At 41.4% G+C, this 15,139-nt stretch overlaps 1 protein-coding gene across 2 annotated transcripts in view; it reads left to right on the forward strand.

Annotated features, from left to right (window-relative positions):
- Napb (NSF attachment protein beta) overlaps window positions 1–15,139 on the forward strand; it is a 42,965-nt gene extending 27,826 nt beyond the window's left edge. For both annotated transcript variants that reach the window (XM_048348699.1, XM_048348698.1), the window contains 4 exons: window positions 10,446–10,550; window positions 11,734–11,802; window positions 12,172–12,222; window positions 13,442–15,139. In XM_048348699.1, coding sequence (XP_048204656.1) covers window positions 10,446–10,550; window positions 11,734–11,802; window positions 12,172–12,222; window positions 13,442–13,552 — 336 coding nt within the window. In that variant the 3' untranslated portion in view covers window positions 13,553–15,139. The remainder of the gene's footprint in view (window positions 1–10,445; window positions 10,551–11,733; window positions 11,803–12,171; window positions 12,223–13,441) is intronic.

The following is a 15,139-nucleotide window of genomic DNA, read 5'->3' on the forward strand; positions in this document are numbered from 1 at the left end:
GCTTAGGGGTAGAGTGTTACATGAACGCCCTGGGTTCGATTCTCAGTGCCCTGTAAACAGAAAAGGACAGAAGTGGAGCTGTGGCTCAAGTGGTAGAGTGCTAGCCTTGAGCAAAAGAAGCTCAGGGACAGTGCTTAGGCCCCGAGTTTAAGCCCCAGGACTGGCAAAAAAAAAAAAAAAAAAAAAAAAAGAACTTTCTTGCAATTTTTTCTCAAGATTGTTTGGGCTAGTCTGTGTCTCTCACATTTCCATACAGATTTTAGAATCAGTTTGCTAATCTCTCCAGAGAAGCCATCCTATATTTTAGTAGGACTTCTGAATGTGTATTTAAAGAGTATATTAGGGATCGGGCAGTAGTCCAAGTAGATTGTTTGTGTGTCTGAAAATGGAAGAATAAAACCTATTGCAGTTGTTTTAGAAAGGAGGGGATAAGGGAAAGTGATAAGATAGGGGAAAGGTGATTGAAATACAATGTAATCATGCATGAAAATGTCATAAAGATAGATGCTCCTGTATGATTACTGTATACAAGTTTTTAAAAATGAGTATATTAGGGTTTTCCAGAGAAATGGAGCCAATACGTACATATGTGTGCATGCATGTGCACAGTGCATAGAGAAAGGAGAGAGGGAAAGATGATTTTTAAGGAGATGATTCACTGAGTAGAAGCTGAGAAGGCCCATCATCTTGAGTCAGCAAGCTAAGGACCAAGAACAGATAGTGTAAGTTCCAGTCCAAGTCTATGTCTAAGTCCAAGGCAGGAGAAGACCAGTGTCTCAACTCTAGGTCAGTCAGGCTTTGAACATGAATTGTTCTTTATTTACCCTTTAGTGTATTTAGTCAGTAGATTAGATAGGTCCATCTATTTTAGGGAGTGCAATCTGCTTTATTCGTTCTACAGATTCTCATGTTAATCTTATCTAGAGTGCATGCAGAATAATGTTTGACCTGTAACTATCTTAAAAATTTGTTGAGGGTTGCTTTATGGCCCAAAATATAGTCTATGTTGGTGTGTGTTTTGAAGTACTGCTGTTATAGGATGGTCTGGGCTTTTTTGTTTGTTTGTTTTCATTTTTGTGGTACTGGTCCCTAGGCTTGAACTCAGATCCTATGTACTGTTCCTGAGTTTTTTTGCTCAAAGTTAGTACTCTACAACTTTAACCACAGCTCCACGCCCAGCTTTTTTGGTGGTAGTTGGAATTAAAAGTCTCCTGCCCCAACTGGTTCATACTGTGATCCTCAAATCTCTGCCTCCTGAATAGCTTGGATTACATGCATGAGCCACCAATGTTCAGTGTTGGTTTGTTCTCTTAAATGTTGCTTAGAGCCTGTTGTGTTATAGAATATTGGGTTCTATGTTCTTGCTTATTTCTTGTCTAGTCCTCACTATGACAGCTGTATTTTAAAGTCTGTAGCTGTCATTGTTATTTGTCCATCTCTTCTTTCATTCTGTCAGTCTTTGCTTGCTCTGAATTGCTACTCTTAGTAGGTTGACCTTTTAATATTAGATAATGTCCCTGCTGACGTGTGATAATTATGCTTGCTCTGAAGTCTATGCACTTAATAGTCTTCTGTACTTTCTTTTGATTGTTTTTATATCTCTTTCCATCTTTTTTTCAGCCTGCTGGTATCATAGTTGAGAATTTCTTGATTACTTAGTTAATCACTTTTGTAATCTGTCCTACCAATGCCTCTTTTAACCATTGAATTTAGATGATGCGTGAATTAAACAGATAGTAGAGACCCACCTGTATCTTGGAGAACAGGCAGGAGTTACACATTGCTAGAGTACTGCTACATACTATTACAGTACTGCAAATGGATTATGACACGCCCTTTTGAAAGTTTATTTTTCCTTTAAATGTGATGAATGTTGAGAGATGGGGAGATTGGACTACCTCGCTGACAGTCATTAGACCCTTTTCCCAAGTCCCTGGCTACCCTGAGCCAAAGTCTGCCAGTCAAGCAGCTGAACTACCATCATGCCAGCCCCCAAAGCACACTGGTCCTAGAAGGTGCAGCCCTAGCCAGTAGCTTGAACTGGACTTTGTGCCACCACAAGCTTCAGAGCACTATCGCCTCCTTGCAGCCATTCCTACCCAGACCAGAGGGGTAGAAGATCTATGATTGATATAGACACTCTCCTTCGTTTGCATGAAGGCACTGTCATGGTTTGTGCAGACACCTCTTCTGGCCTTGTAAGCTATCTGTGAATATCTAAGAGACACCGTTATGTGACTGGCCCCTGGTGTTGCTGCAGCCAAATCCAGTAGCCTTCTCTTGAGTGGTCTGCCTTGTCTCCACTTCTTAGTCTCATCACTTGTAGAGCAGCTGAGCCAGGAAGATGAAGAGAAGAACAGTAGCAGCAACTGCAGGGCAGTGGGTTGGCAAGAGTGGCAGCAGAGGGACTTGCAGAGCACCAGGGACCTTCAACATGTGTAACTTCAGGCAGGTGGTGGCTGATAGGGCCTGCATGTGGGGTGCTGCAGAGTGGAGTCGGAGAGGTAGCAGCTGCAGCAGGATGAGAGCCTTCCTGCACGGGAAGTCAACATCAAGAGATATATAACACTTCTCAGAACCAAACCCCAAGACCCAGAATTCAGGCCCTGCCCTAGCTGCCAAAGGCTTTAGGCTGTCCATTATTGCCCGCTGTCACCCATTGCTGAGGCTTGCAAACATTCATGAAGGCCTAGAATAACTGAAGGAGATTTTCCTGTCTACGTACAATTTCTACCTGGACAAAACAGGAGGACCCCAACCAGCTAGTTTGTAACATATTTAATATAATTACTGATGTGTTAGAGTTTAATCCAGCTATTGCATGTTTTTCTTTCTGTCTTCACTGTATTTTTGTTTGTTTGTTTTCTTTTTCCTGACTCCTTGAGGGGTTCCTTGGCTTTATGTAGTGCTTTGGATGTATTTCTTTAGATAGCTCTCTTCAGTGTTTGAGGATAGTACATTATGTTTACATAATGTAATGATATCACCATTTTTATCAGTTTCAATGAAATACAGAACTGCTGACTCATTTTAAGTTCCCTAATTATCCTTCTTCAAAATGTAATTATCTTAAGTATTTCCTGTGTATACATTTAAAACCACAACTGTCTGTGATAGAATCGTGCTTTAGGAAGTAGTGCTGTAGCTCAATTGGTAGAGTGCTAGCCTTGCGCACTAAGAGGCTCAGGGACAGCCCTGAGTTCAAGCCCCACAACCAAAACAATAACAAATTCCTGATTTCATTTTGGGGCTGGGAATATGGCCTAGTGGCAAGAGCGCTTGCCTCATAGAATTGTGCTTTAACAAACGTCAAACATAGTTTTATAAACTCAAGAGAAGGAACGTCTGCTGTATTTTCACTTTACTATGTTTCCTTTGCTCCTGCTGTTCTAGGGACTCTTCTTTTGTTATTATTTTTTTATTAGGGACTCTTCTTGTAAAATTGTTTCCTTACTATTTAGAGAACATACTTTTGCCATTGTTTTAGGGTAGGTATCCTGGCAACACATTTTCTTCTTGTTTTTAATCTGAGAATATCTTGACTTCCCTTTCATTTCTGAAATATACTCTCACTGGCTGTAGAACTCTGGATTGATGCAGTCTATAGCTTTCCTGATTTTTGATGAGCAATCTATGGATACCCAAATTTCTTTTCCCACATAGGCTAATGTTGTTTTCCTTAATTATAATGTGGCTCAGGCAAGCCTTGGCTTTTATCCTGTTTAAATCTGTAGATTTTTGTTTCCTGCCAAATTTAAGAGGTTTTAGTGACAATTTCTTCAAGTACTTTTTTAGCCTTTTTTCTCTTTCACCTGGTTTTCTAGGACTCAAGCACAAACATTATACCTTGTTTTATTTGCATGGGTCCACAATGCTCTATGTATTTATTTATTTTTGTCTTGTTTTCTTTGTTGTTCAGTTTAGTTTCTGTTATTCTGCCTTGCAGCTCTTTGATTCCTTCCTTATCAATTCATTCTGCCATTAAGCCCAGCCATTTTATGCACATTAGTTACTGTGATCTTTGGTTCTGTAATCTCCATTTTTGCTTGATCTTCTGGAGTATTTTCCTGAGACTTTTTTTTTCTTCATTGATATATTTCTTTTGTCTTTTTTCTTCTTCCTTTTTCTTTTTTGGTGTGGAGGACTCTAACATAGAGTTCTATCCATGGTGGATAAGTATGTTACCATTGCAAAATATAGCACTCCTGATGCTTGCTTGCCTCTCTTCCTCCCTCCCTCCCTCCTTTCCTCCTGCCCTCTCGCCCTCCTTCCTTCCAAGACATTTTTATAATTTCTGCTGAAGCATTTAGTTATGAGGACTTCCTTTAAAAAAAATCTGTGTTAGATTTCTAACATTTCTGTTATTTGCAAATGGTCTGTTGTCTCTGTATTCTGCTTCAAATCTGCCTTGTTTTTAGTATTACAAAAGGTTTTCACTTGAAACCAGTATTTTCACATTGTTAGAAGGCTTGATATCTTATTTTGTTGTGCCAAGTCTCGAAACCACCACCAAGAAGACCACCGAGACTGAGACATTCCGAAATGCAAAAGCAAGGCAAAGCTTTATTTAAGTGAGCTGCAACTCGGGCCTCGTCCTACCCACCGACACAGCGGAGGTTAGGAGGGAGCCTTGAGCTGTGATTACACAGGGCTTATAAAGGCAAAGAACAAAGTAACAACAATCAGGTGTTCAAGCAAGCAAGATTAGGATACAGGTACAAATCTGATTGGCTCAGGGTTCGATTCTAAAATGGGGTTCACATGGTAAAATGGGGTTCACTTGGTAAAATGGAGCCTGACTTCAAAGTCTGGCACTTCATTTCCCCCTTTTTCTTTTTGGTACCTTGGGAGCCAATCATGGCTCCATTCTGTCCATTTCAATGGCTTGCATGTCTAGGGGATGATATAGAGATAAGGCATGGGCCAATAGGGCCCAAAGTAGTAACCAAAGGGCCTGTCTCCATTTCTCACAAGTACAGTCTCTGTACCTCTGTTTTGCATGCCTCTAGTTTATCCTGCCTCATCTTCCCAAAAACAACTCTGGTCCCTCGGTTTTAAAGGGGGGCTGATGGGTGAAGATCATCCATCTTCTGTAACTTCTTCAGGCTGACTCAGGGGCGTTGACCTTACCTAGCCAGGAACATATAACCTTATCTACTTTACCAAGGGACTGCAGGATTACTGCAAACTGAAAATTAACTTTCAGCTATACAGACTTACCATTTGCTGTATAGTGTTTAGTATCCAAATGTAAGCAACAAAATAATACATAAACTTCTCAGCTGTGCTCTAAGGGTCGGGTGGCTGGCTATACCCGTATTCCTGAGCAAGCCCAAAACTACCTAAAATAAGGGTGTCACCTCACTTTGGAGTGAGCTGCCAAAGTAACATCAACACTAGCCAGGGTAGTAAGGAAAGAAGGCAAAAAGAAAATTATAACAATATTCAGTCTAACTTTCTTTTCTTGAGGCGAAGGCGAAGCGGCTGAGTTGGGTGCTTGGAGACCTCCCATGTTCTACCACGGTAGTTGTCGTCCAGGGCAAAGGGGTCAGCTGGCCTGGCATGGAAGCAATGAACCCAAGTGGTGATGCCATCTAGGGTTCCTTCCACCGTGGTTCTAAGGATTTCAGTCCCCTGGTCTTAATAAATGGGGGGTAGGGACAGAAGCAGAATCATAATGCCTTAAGTTGGGGTCACATTCTTGTGCACGAGCTGCAAATAATCGAATTTACACAAAAATTCAGCATCATCCAAATCAGCAAGCAATTCAGTCTGAAGGCTAGGGATAATGGGTGGGGGGTACCCGTACATCATTTCAAAAGGAGTAAAGCCAAGCTGATAGGGAGAATTTCTTACTCTAAGCAGAGCAAAAGGAAGGAGTGACACCCAGTCTGCGCCAGTCTCTAAGGCCAGTTTAGTTAAGGTTTCTTTTAGAGTCCGATTCATTTTCTCTACCTGTCCTGAACTCTGGGGTCTAGAAGCACAATGCAATTTCCAATCCGTCCCCAGTGCGGCGGCTATTCCCTGACTTACTTTTGAGACGAAGGCCGGTCCGTTGTCCGACCCAGTGGTGGATGGGAAGCCATACCTGGGTAGGATTTCTTCCAGGATCTTCTTAGCCACTACATTCGCGGTCTCATGCTTTGTTGGATAGGCTTCAACCCATCCTGAAAAGGTATCTACAAAAACTAGCAAATATTTGTATTCAAATTTTTCAGGTTTAAATCTACTTCCCAATACACACCTGGCCTATCCCCCCAGAGGCCAGCTCCTTTAGTAATTTGTTGATCGGGGGCATTGGTAAGCTGACAGGCCTTGCAATTTTTAACAGTATCTTCAATAAGTTGATCTCCTCGTCTAATTTTCACTTTGGAGTGTCGGAGCAAGTCCTGCATTTTTCAGGTTCCCATGTGAGAAGCTCAGATTCTCTTAAGGATCCCCTTACCCAGCCCTTGTGGCAGGATAAGTTTCCCTTCACAAGTTTTCCACAGTCATTGTTTCATTCTCTGTCCAGGGGTTTTGTGGGCCATGGGAATTTTCTTTATCCACTCCAAGCCTTCTTGGGAATACTGGGGCACAGGAGGCAAAGCTCATGGCCCTGGGTCTACTAAAGTCTGTTCCCAGGAACTCTGACTTGTCTGGCTGATTTAGGCACAGGGATTTTCAGCACAGTCTACGTGCATCTGACAGCCAACGCTTGCTCTCTTTTAATATGAAGCCCAGATGGGTGACTTCAGATTTACAAATTTGTGCCTTTTAACATTCTAGTTTGTAAAAGCATTTTCCTGATTGGCTTGGGAACTGATCTCTGATGACCTAAAAAGTTACCTTTGCAGGCCTTTAACAGATCTCAATAAGGACACAATCTCAGGTCTACAAGCTTTAAACAGATGTATCAGCTTAAAATTCTCACTGCCAGTCAGAGCTTTGAGTAAATGCGGGGGGGTGAGATTTTAATCTATCCTCTCATTTGACAAACTTTCCCTTACTAACCACTATCACAGATGACTGGCAAGTTCCTGCCCAGTAGACAGACATGGGCATTGGAAAGGCATGCTTATGAACTATTCTTCTAGGACTTCCCGGCTTTGATTAACTTTTGAAAGGCCAAACAGGAGTGACTCTAGGATCTGACACCATCTCTGCCATCCGAGCAGTGGCTTACTGCCTCTGGATGCTCCATCACTTTTGTCCCAGGAGGAGTGACTTTCCACTGGACTTGGACTCAGGGCCTGAGCGCTGTCTTCCAGCTCTCCAGCTAAAGACTAGCACCCTACAACTTTGAGCTCCACACAACTCCGTTCCCAGCACTCTGCTGGCTGATTAGAGACAAGTCTCTCACAGGGACCTTCCTTTGCCCGGGCTGGCTTCAAACCGCAGATTCAGATCAGTGAGTCTTACAAGGGGCCACTTTACTCCAATTAGAAGCAACAAGGTGGTCCACACAGAAGTAGTTTTTAAGCATGCTCTCTTACCTGGAACTTATTAAGGGTCAGTATTAGATTTCGACAAACTTGTAGGAATCACCTGTGCTTCTCTGTGGGCCTGCTGGAAACTGTTACAAAAAACCTACAAAGAAGCTGGAATGGCAGTTAAACATTTTGGTAGCCATAATTCTCCTTTTCTCACTTTGCAATAGTTATTTAGGACAATTTTACTTCCAAATTTCTTATCTAGAAATGTATTCTTGATTTCCAAAGCCTTTTTAACACTAACACAACATTTTAGCTTTTATCTGAATCAGAAAAACTGAAGCTCACAGGCATTCTGAAACCAGGTGCTACCCTTTGCCTATGGGCTGCTTGTTTCAAAAGAGCCTCTTTTTTTTTTTTTTTCTTCAGTCCCAGTTACTGCATGGCATGAAGACCTTTGAATTTTTCCTTAATGTAAGAATTACAATTAGAAATACGTATCCATTCAGCTTTCCAATATATTAGTGAGAAACATTGGCCCATTTTGCCTTTTCTTCCTACATACATAGAGTTAATGAGAGTTTACTTCTATCCCCATTAGTTTAATATATATATATACATATATATCCTTTTAAATCCAAATTTCTGACACTTAGCTCTGATTTTTTTTAATTTTAATTAAAGAACCCTGAGAAATCCTTTTTTAACTCTAGTTCCTCTTTAAAACAATGCAGTAATACCTTTAAAGCATTTGGTAATGCCCAAACTTGATGACCATTTGAATTTAAACTTAAACTTAGTTTTGCATCATACCACAGTCTTGAAAATGTTCACACTCACACATGTACACCTATACATTTTCAAAAGATCTTAGAGCGTGTAGAATAAGCATTGGCCGTACATTTTAAGACAAAAACCTTTAACAAATGATTTTAGCATTCTCCAGCCTCATTTTCCAGGGCTTGATAGTTTTAGTAAAACATTTTAGCGCACCAAACAATTTTCTGCTTAAGAAGCCTGGGTGGGGGTCCCCCTAGAGTTCTTTTTTTTTGCGGACACTCTCACTGATTGACTGATTGTGGGCTGTCACCTGTACATCTTTCCAGTGAGCTAAAGTCAAGTCCAGGGGAGTGGAAGGAATGTTCCCCATCATCCGTTTGTCAGTCAGGCACAGCACGAGAAAGAAACACACAAAAATAATCACAGGCACAAAGACCAGACAACACTTACAGACAGACTTAGGGAGCCGCGGCTTACAGGTTCGACTGTGTCTCTCCTGCCCCTGTGAGGGGGCAGACCACACAATCTCACTGTGTCTCTCCTGTCCCTGTGAGGGGGCAGACCACACAGTCTCACTGTGTCTCTCCTGCCCCTGTGAGGGGGCAGACCACACAGTCTTGAGGTTCTCTCCCGTTCCTGTGTAGGAGTGGACCAGACAACCCCGAATATAGAGTGGACTGGATGGGTGCCCGTTAGAAGGGCCTCCTGGTCCAGTCCTTCAGGTTCAGGGTGGTAGTGGGAAGCCTGAGCCCCCTGTGGAGGGCTTGAGGTGTCCCCCAAGTCCTCCAGGACTGCCCATATGAGCGTGTCCACTCCAGCTGGTCCTTCACTACCTACAGGTTCAGATTCAGGCAGCTGGCCAAAACAGAAAACAAAACTACAAATTACACAGACATAGACACACAGAATGAACAGCGCTATTTTCTTACCTTCGGAGTCTGGGGTCTCAGGCGTCTCTGGGGCCATCCCGGACGAGCCCCCAAATGTTGTGCCAAGTCTCGAAACCACCACCAAGAAGACCACCGAGACTGAGACATTCCGAAATGCAAAAGCAAGGCAAGGCTTTATTTAAGTGAGCTGCAACTCGGGCCTCGTCCTACCCACCGACACAGCGGAGGTTAGGAGGGAGCCTTGAGCTGTGATTACACAGGGCTTATAAAGGCAAAGAACAAAGTAACAACAATCAGGTGTTCGAGCAAGCAAGATTAGGATACAGGTACAAATCTGATTGGCTCAGGGTTCGATTCTAAAATGGGGTTCACGTGGTAAAATGGGGTTCACTTGGTAAAATGGGGCCTGACTTCAAAGTCTGGCACTTCAATTTAAACTTTATTCAGCTAAAATCCTTTGATTCCCCTCTGCCTGGGGAACAGTGGGGGCAGTGAGAATACTGTGTAATATTAGAAATTCGGGCTTTCCACTAGACCCTCATTTCTCTTGAGCAGGGGTAGGTGGTTCTCCACTCTCTGTCAGCTCTCTGCTAACACCATGTTAGGACCATTTGGCAATGGAAATCTTCATCTTCTGTTGCCAGCTGGGAAGAGAACCTTGATGTAGCATTCCTTTGGTGTTGGGCTGGAATAGAGCTGTTAGTTGTCTATGCACTGTGTCTTGCTCCTCTCTGCCTTTCCTGGTCCTTTGACTAGAGAAAACAGACTTATCTTTTCTCTTTTCATCTGTGCCCACTAACATTTTGTGTCACTAGTTCTGTATCAGGGATTTAGGAATGAAAAGGAAAAAACAGTATCTTAAGTTGAAACCCCTTAACAACTACTTAAAGATTATTTTTTTTAAAGAATGTAATGAAACAAAAAAAAAGTTAAAGGAGAAAAAAAAGACAAAAAAGAAGGGGAAGAGGAAGAGGAGGAGAAGAGGAAGGGAAAGAAGAAAGAAGGGAAGCCCAGTAGCCCCTACCATCATGTTTTCCCTGTTTCTCAAGTTCCTCTTTGGTTGACCCATCTGTTTACCTTTCACAGAGATTTGCTTTGCATATGATGAGCAGAACTGTTCCTTGTATTTAACAGGAATTACTGGAGGAAAATATATCTTCTCCTTCTCCCTGGAAACAGGTTTCTAAATCATTTTTAACAGGCTTCCACTTGATGTTTTTATGGTATTGGGTTTAATGAATATATTCCATAGCTGCCCTAATGCACGTTACTAATAACTATTTTCTAAAGAGTAACAAGTGAATGAGCAGGGAAATATTTTGCCTAATACATTTTTCAACTTAACTCTGCTTTCTATACCTAGGTGGGGGCAAACACTATGGATAATCCTTTGTTGAAGTACAGTGCAAAGGATTACTTCTTCAAAGCAGCCCTTTGTCACTTCATAGTAGATGAGTTGAATGCCAAGGTAAGGAGGCCTGGGCTCATTTTCTGGTTTACATCTTAAGAACAAGTCTCACAAATAGGTGTTTTGTCTTTTTTTTTTTTTTTCCCCTGGCCCTGAAGCTTAAACTAAGAGCCTAGGGCACTGTCCCTAAACCTCTTCATATGCTCAAGGCTAGCACGCTGCCTCTTGAGCCATAGTGCTTCTGGCTTCTTCTGAGTAATTTATTAGAGATAAGAGTCTCACAGACTTTCCTGCCTGGGCTAGCTTTGAACCGCAATCCTCAGATCTCAGCCTCCTGAGTAGTTAGTGTAACAGGCGTGAGCTACAGGTGCCCAGCTTATTTTGTCATTCTTAATGTCATTTCATACACATGTTAGTGTCAAGAAGTAGACTGGTTACATTAAACAAAATTTCTGTGACATGTGTCCCAGTTGGAATCTTATAATAGCTACCAATCCTTCCTTTAGTAGTTGCTTTAAAGACATTAGCAAACTAAGAGGGGGCAGTAAAGGTACCATAGTATCCTTTGTGTTTGTTTTGTTTCTGTTTTGTTTTGTCTTTATAGATAGAGTCTTTCAGAAAGTCTCTGCTTATCCCAGGTTGGCTTTAAACATATCCTCTTGCCTTAACCTCCCAGTGCTGGATTGTAGACATGCATCACCATGCCTGGCTAGACTAATACCCTTTTCTTTGTTTGAATTTTAAAAAAAAAAGACAAGAAAAACCTTGGCAGCATAGCTGGATGGTAAATGGAAGACAAGTATCTGGACACTAGGCAGCCTTGGTGATGACAGTATCTAAAAAGCCATAAAAAGACTCACTCCAAAAGAGAAAGGTGTTCTAGAATCCTTCCAACCTGATTTATTTGATACTTGGATAGTTTTAAGAAAGAGTTCCTCCATTTAATGGACAAATACAGATACATGGCAGTGACTTTTTAAGAACTAAATTTTATTTACAATGTCATCTCTACATGAAATCTCCAGAATCTAAACTGATTCTAAAAATCAGTTTTGAAATTTCTTCTTAATTGAAATTAAGTGTTCAAAATAAATGGTTACCTGTGTTGGTCCTGCCATTGAATTTAGTAGCATAGTTAAACACTTGCAGATGGCGATATGTCTTTGAAGTTAATAGAAAGCTGAAGCCTTTCACTTCCTCTTGCAGTTGAATGTGATGTTTACTAGTTGTGTTCCTTCTTCAGCTTGCCCTTGAGAAATATGAGGAGATGTTTCCAGCATTTACTGACTCAAGAGAATGTAAATTACTGAAAGTAAGTAGAATTGAACTTTTAAAGAAGAAATGCCTTTCTATCAGGTGACTATGCCCCAGTGGTGATACAGTGGTGGTTAATCAATGGCTTCCAAGGGAGGGGAGATCCAGTCTTTTGCTGCTTGTTTGTTGTAGATGTTCAGAGACCAAAAGGGTCATCTCAGGGACATGAGCACCATGTTTTAAACAGGCAGTACAAACACTGGACCCTTGATTAGGATAACATGTGAATATTTCCCCAATTTTGTGAGATATTTAGCAACATCAATTAATGTGATACTAGGCTGTCTCTATGTTTAAAGAGTCCACTCAGATATTAGACTTTTTGACCTTAATCAAAATATTGTTTTCATCTTTTCAAATGCTACAGAAACTTCTAGAAGCTCATGAAGAACAGAACAGTGAAGCTTACACTGAAGCAGTAAGTAGGACCTTCTGGGATATAGTATATTTTTTTCAAGGTTTATGCTTCAGAAACTTTTGCCCCCCATAGGGTAAATCCTAAGCACCTAGTTATTCAGACATGACATTTTGTCATTCATTTGTATTTTCCAGAGGTCATGTTTTATATATCTTACAAATCAGAGGCCTTTCTCTGTTTATTTGTTTTGTTTTTGTTGCCAGTCCTGGGGCATGGACTCGGCCTGAGCACTGTCCCTGGCTTCTTTTTGCTCAAGGCTAGCACTCTACCTCTTGAGCCACAGTGCCACTTCCGGCTTTTTACTATATATTTGGTGCTGAGGAATCAAACCCAGTACTTCATATATACGAGGCGAGCATTTTTACCACTAGGCCATATTCCCAGCCCCCAGAGGGCTTTCTCTTTCTTTCTTTTTTTCCTTTGGCCAATCTTGTGGCTTGTACTCAGGGCCTAGGCATTGAGCTTCCTTTTGTTCAAGGCTACCACTCTACCACTTGGTACTGAGGAATCGAATCTAGGGCTTCATGCTTCCTAGGCAAGCACTCTACCACTAAGCCACATTCCCAGCACCCAGAGGGTTTTTTCTTTGTTTTGTTTTGTTTTTTGGCCAGTCCTGGGGCTTGAGCTCATCCTGAGCACTGTCCCTGGCTTCTTTTTGCTCAAGGCTAGCATTCTACTACTTGAGCCACAGCACCATTTCCAACTTTTTCTGTTTATGTGGTGCTGAGAAATCAAACCCAGGACTTCATGCATGCTAGGCAAGCACTCTACCACTAAGCCACATTCCCAGGCCCTAGAGGTTTTTTTTTTTAATATATTAAAGGAGTTTTGCTTTCCATCTTCTCTAATTCTTCTATTATATTTTACCATATTCAGTACAGATTTCCATATTGCTTCCCAGTCTTTTGCTGTATTGAGTTTCCTCTACCACACTGTATACCCCTTTTAGCTGCCATAACTGTTCTGAATTTTTGCTGTGCACTCTTAACATACAGAATGATATTAAAGGCACAAGACTCATCACGACTAACATCAAAATGGTTCGTAAAAGATAGAAGATAGTAGAAGTAGAAAATAGGCATGAAGATAGGTCTAAATAATTTATGATCAAAGAAATAGGTAGAGATCACTGTAAATTATTTAACACAGTTAAGACCACTACTTTTTTATGTTGAATATATTTTCATGAAATAATTTCTGTTCCTCTTTGCCTTATTAGGTGAAGGAATTTGATTCAATATCACGGTTGGATCAATGGCTGACCACCATGTTGCTTCGTATCAAAAAGTCCATCCAAGGGGATGGAGAAGGAGATGGAGACCTAAAGTGAAATGTTTCTGTCCTTGTGGCATGCAGCTAATGTCTCTTTAGTTTTGTCTTAGGGCCACTGGATCTTTATGAAATGCCCGTTTAATGGCTTAATTCTGTTGCATATGAGCCACACAACCTGTGTACTGTCCAAGTGCGTGTGCGCCACATCAGTGTCACTGTGAAGCAGTTGAAAGGGAGATTTACTGTGCTGATCAGAGTCCCCAGAGTTTCTGAGTACTTTCAGATCATATCCCTGTTCTTCTGATACTGAAAGAGCCCATGTTTAATGTTGCCACTTTTTTTCAACGTTCTTCCTCTTGAACTCTAAATCTGGGCCCACTTTTTTTCATAGATGCTTTGTAGAGACCCCTTACATTTGGCATCTAGATGTATTCTTTAAATGTGTGTGTTTAGTTTAGAGTGATTGCCAACCATGAGTGTATTAACTTCAACGGAAATATTTTTATTCTTCTGTGACTATTTTGATGGTGCTAGTGACAGATTTGCTTGCTTTTTGTACTATCCCCCATGCTCACGTGTACATGGAAAAACTAGAGAACTGTTGGGATATGTGGAGAATCACTTGCATTATGAGGAAAACCAGCTTTCTGGCAGTATGTGCTTCTTGTGTTGATGAGTGTCAAAGAGGATTATATTGATTTGTACTTAAACACACAGGGAAGATTTGCAAAGAGCAGAACTTGTCCTTTCCTAGAGGAAGTTTCCATTTTGAGTTATAGTAGAAATCCCTTTTTATTGGCATCACAGTGTTTAATTTGGCACGTTCTGGCATGACTTTCAGTCCCTTCTAAATTGTGCTGATGACATTAGTGACAGATAATGAAATTTTCTGGTGTGTTTGGTGGTAAGTAGCACTGGTATGGTGTCTTTACTTTCAGTGGGCCCTGGATTTGAATCTGTAGGATTTTGTCAAGTGCTGCCAGGCTAAGGGCTGAGTAAGGATGGTTTGAGGACTGATAAGAAAGTTAAGTTTATCTGGAGTAAAAGCCAATAGCCAGAAGCAAAGTGAAAAGGGCCCTCGGAGGGCAGATGGTAGAGGTCTCTATTAGAGGTGGTGAGCGCTTACTGGCCCAGTCAAGGTAGAACAATAGTGTGCCAGAGACCTTGGGGAAGCGAGAAGCTCAGTGACATCCATGTGACTGGTAGGGTAGAGGGGGTAAGCCCTGGAATCTGCTGAGGATTCCTTTTCCCTTCATAGTTTTAGTGTTCTTAACTGAAAGATGTCATGAAGGTCCGTTTTGAAATGGAGCCCAATTGATCCCTCCTGACTCTTATTAGAATATCTTATTTAAAAACGAGCTTTACTTACTATATTCCACCACTAGCTTTGCCCATTTGTAAAAATAAGACATGGGGAGAGGTGATTTCAGTAGACACAGCATTTGAAACCTGGCCAGCCAGTGCACAAAGTCACCACTATTCACAGAATTTGTTTGTAATGTGACATAATATTCAGAGCCAACTACTTGTCGCTCATACCTATATCCTAGCTACGCAGGAGGCTGAGAACACAGGATTATAGTTTGAAGCCAGCCTGGGCAGGAAAGTCCATGAGATTTTTATCTTCAAAAATTAACTACCAAAA

This window comes from Perognathus longimembris, chromosome 6 (genome assembly GCF_023159225.1).
Source record: "Perognathus longimembris pacificus isolate PPM17 chromosome 6, ASM2315922v1, whole genome shotgun sequence".
Lineage (NCBI taxonomy): Eukaryota > Metazoa > Chordata > Mammalia > Rodentia > Heteromyidae > Perognathus > Perognathus longimembris.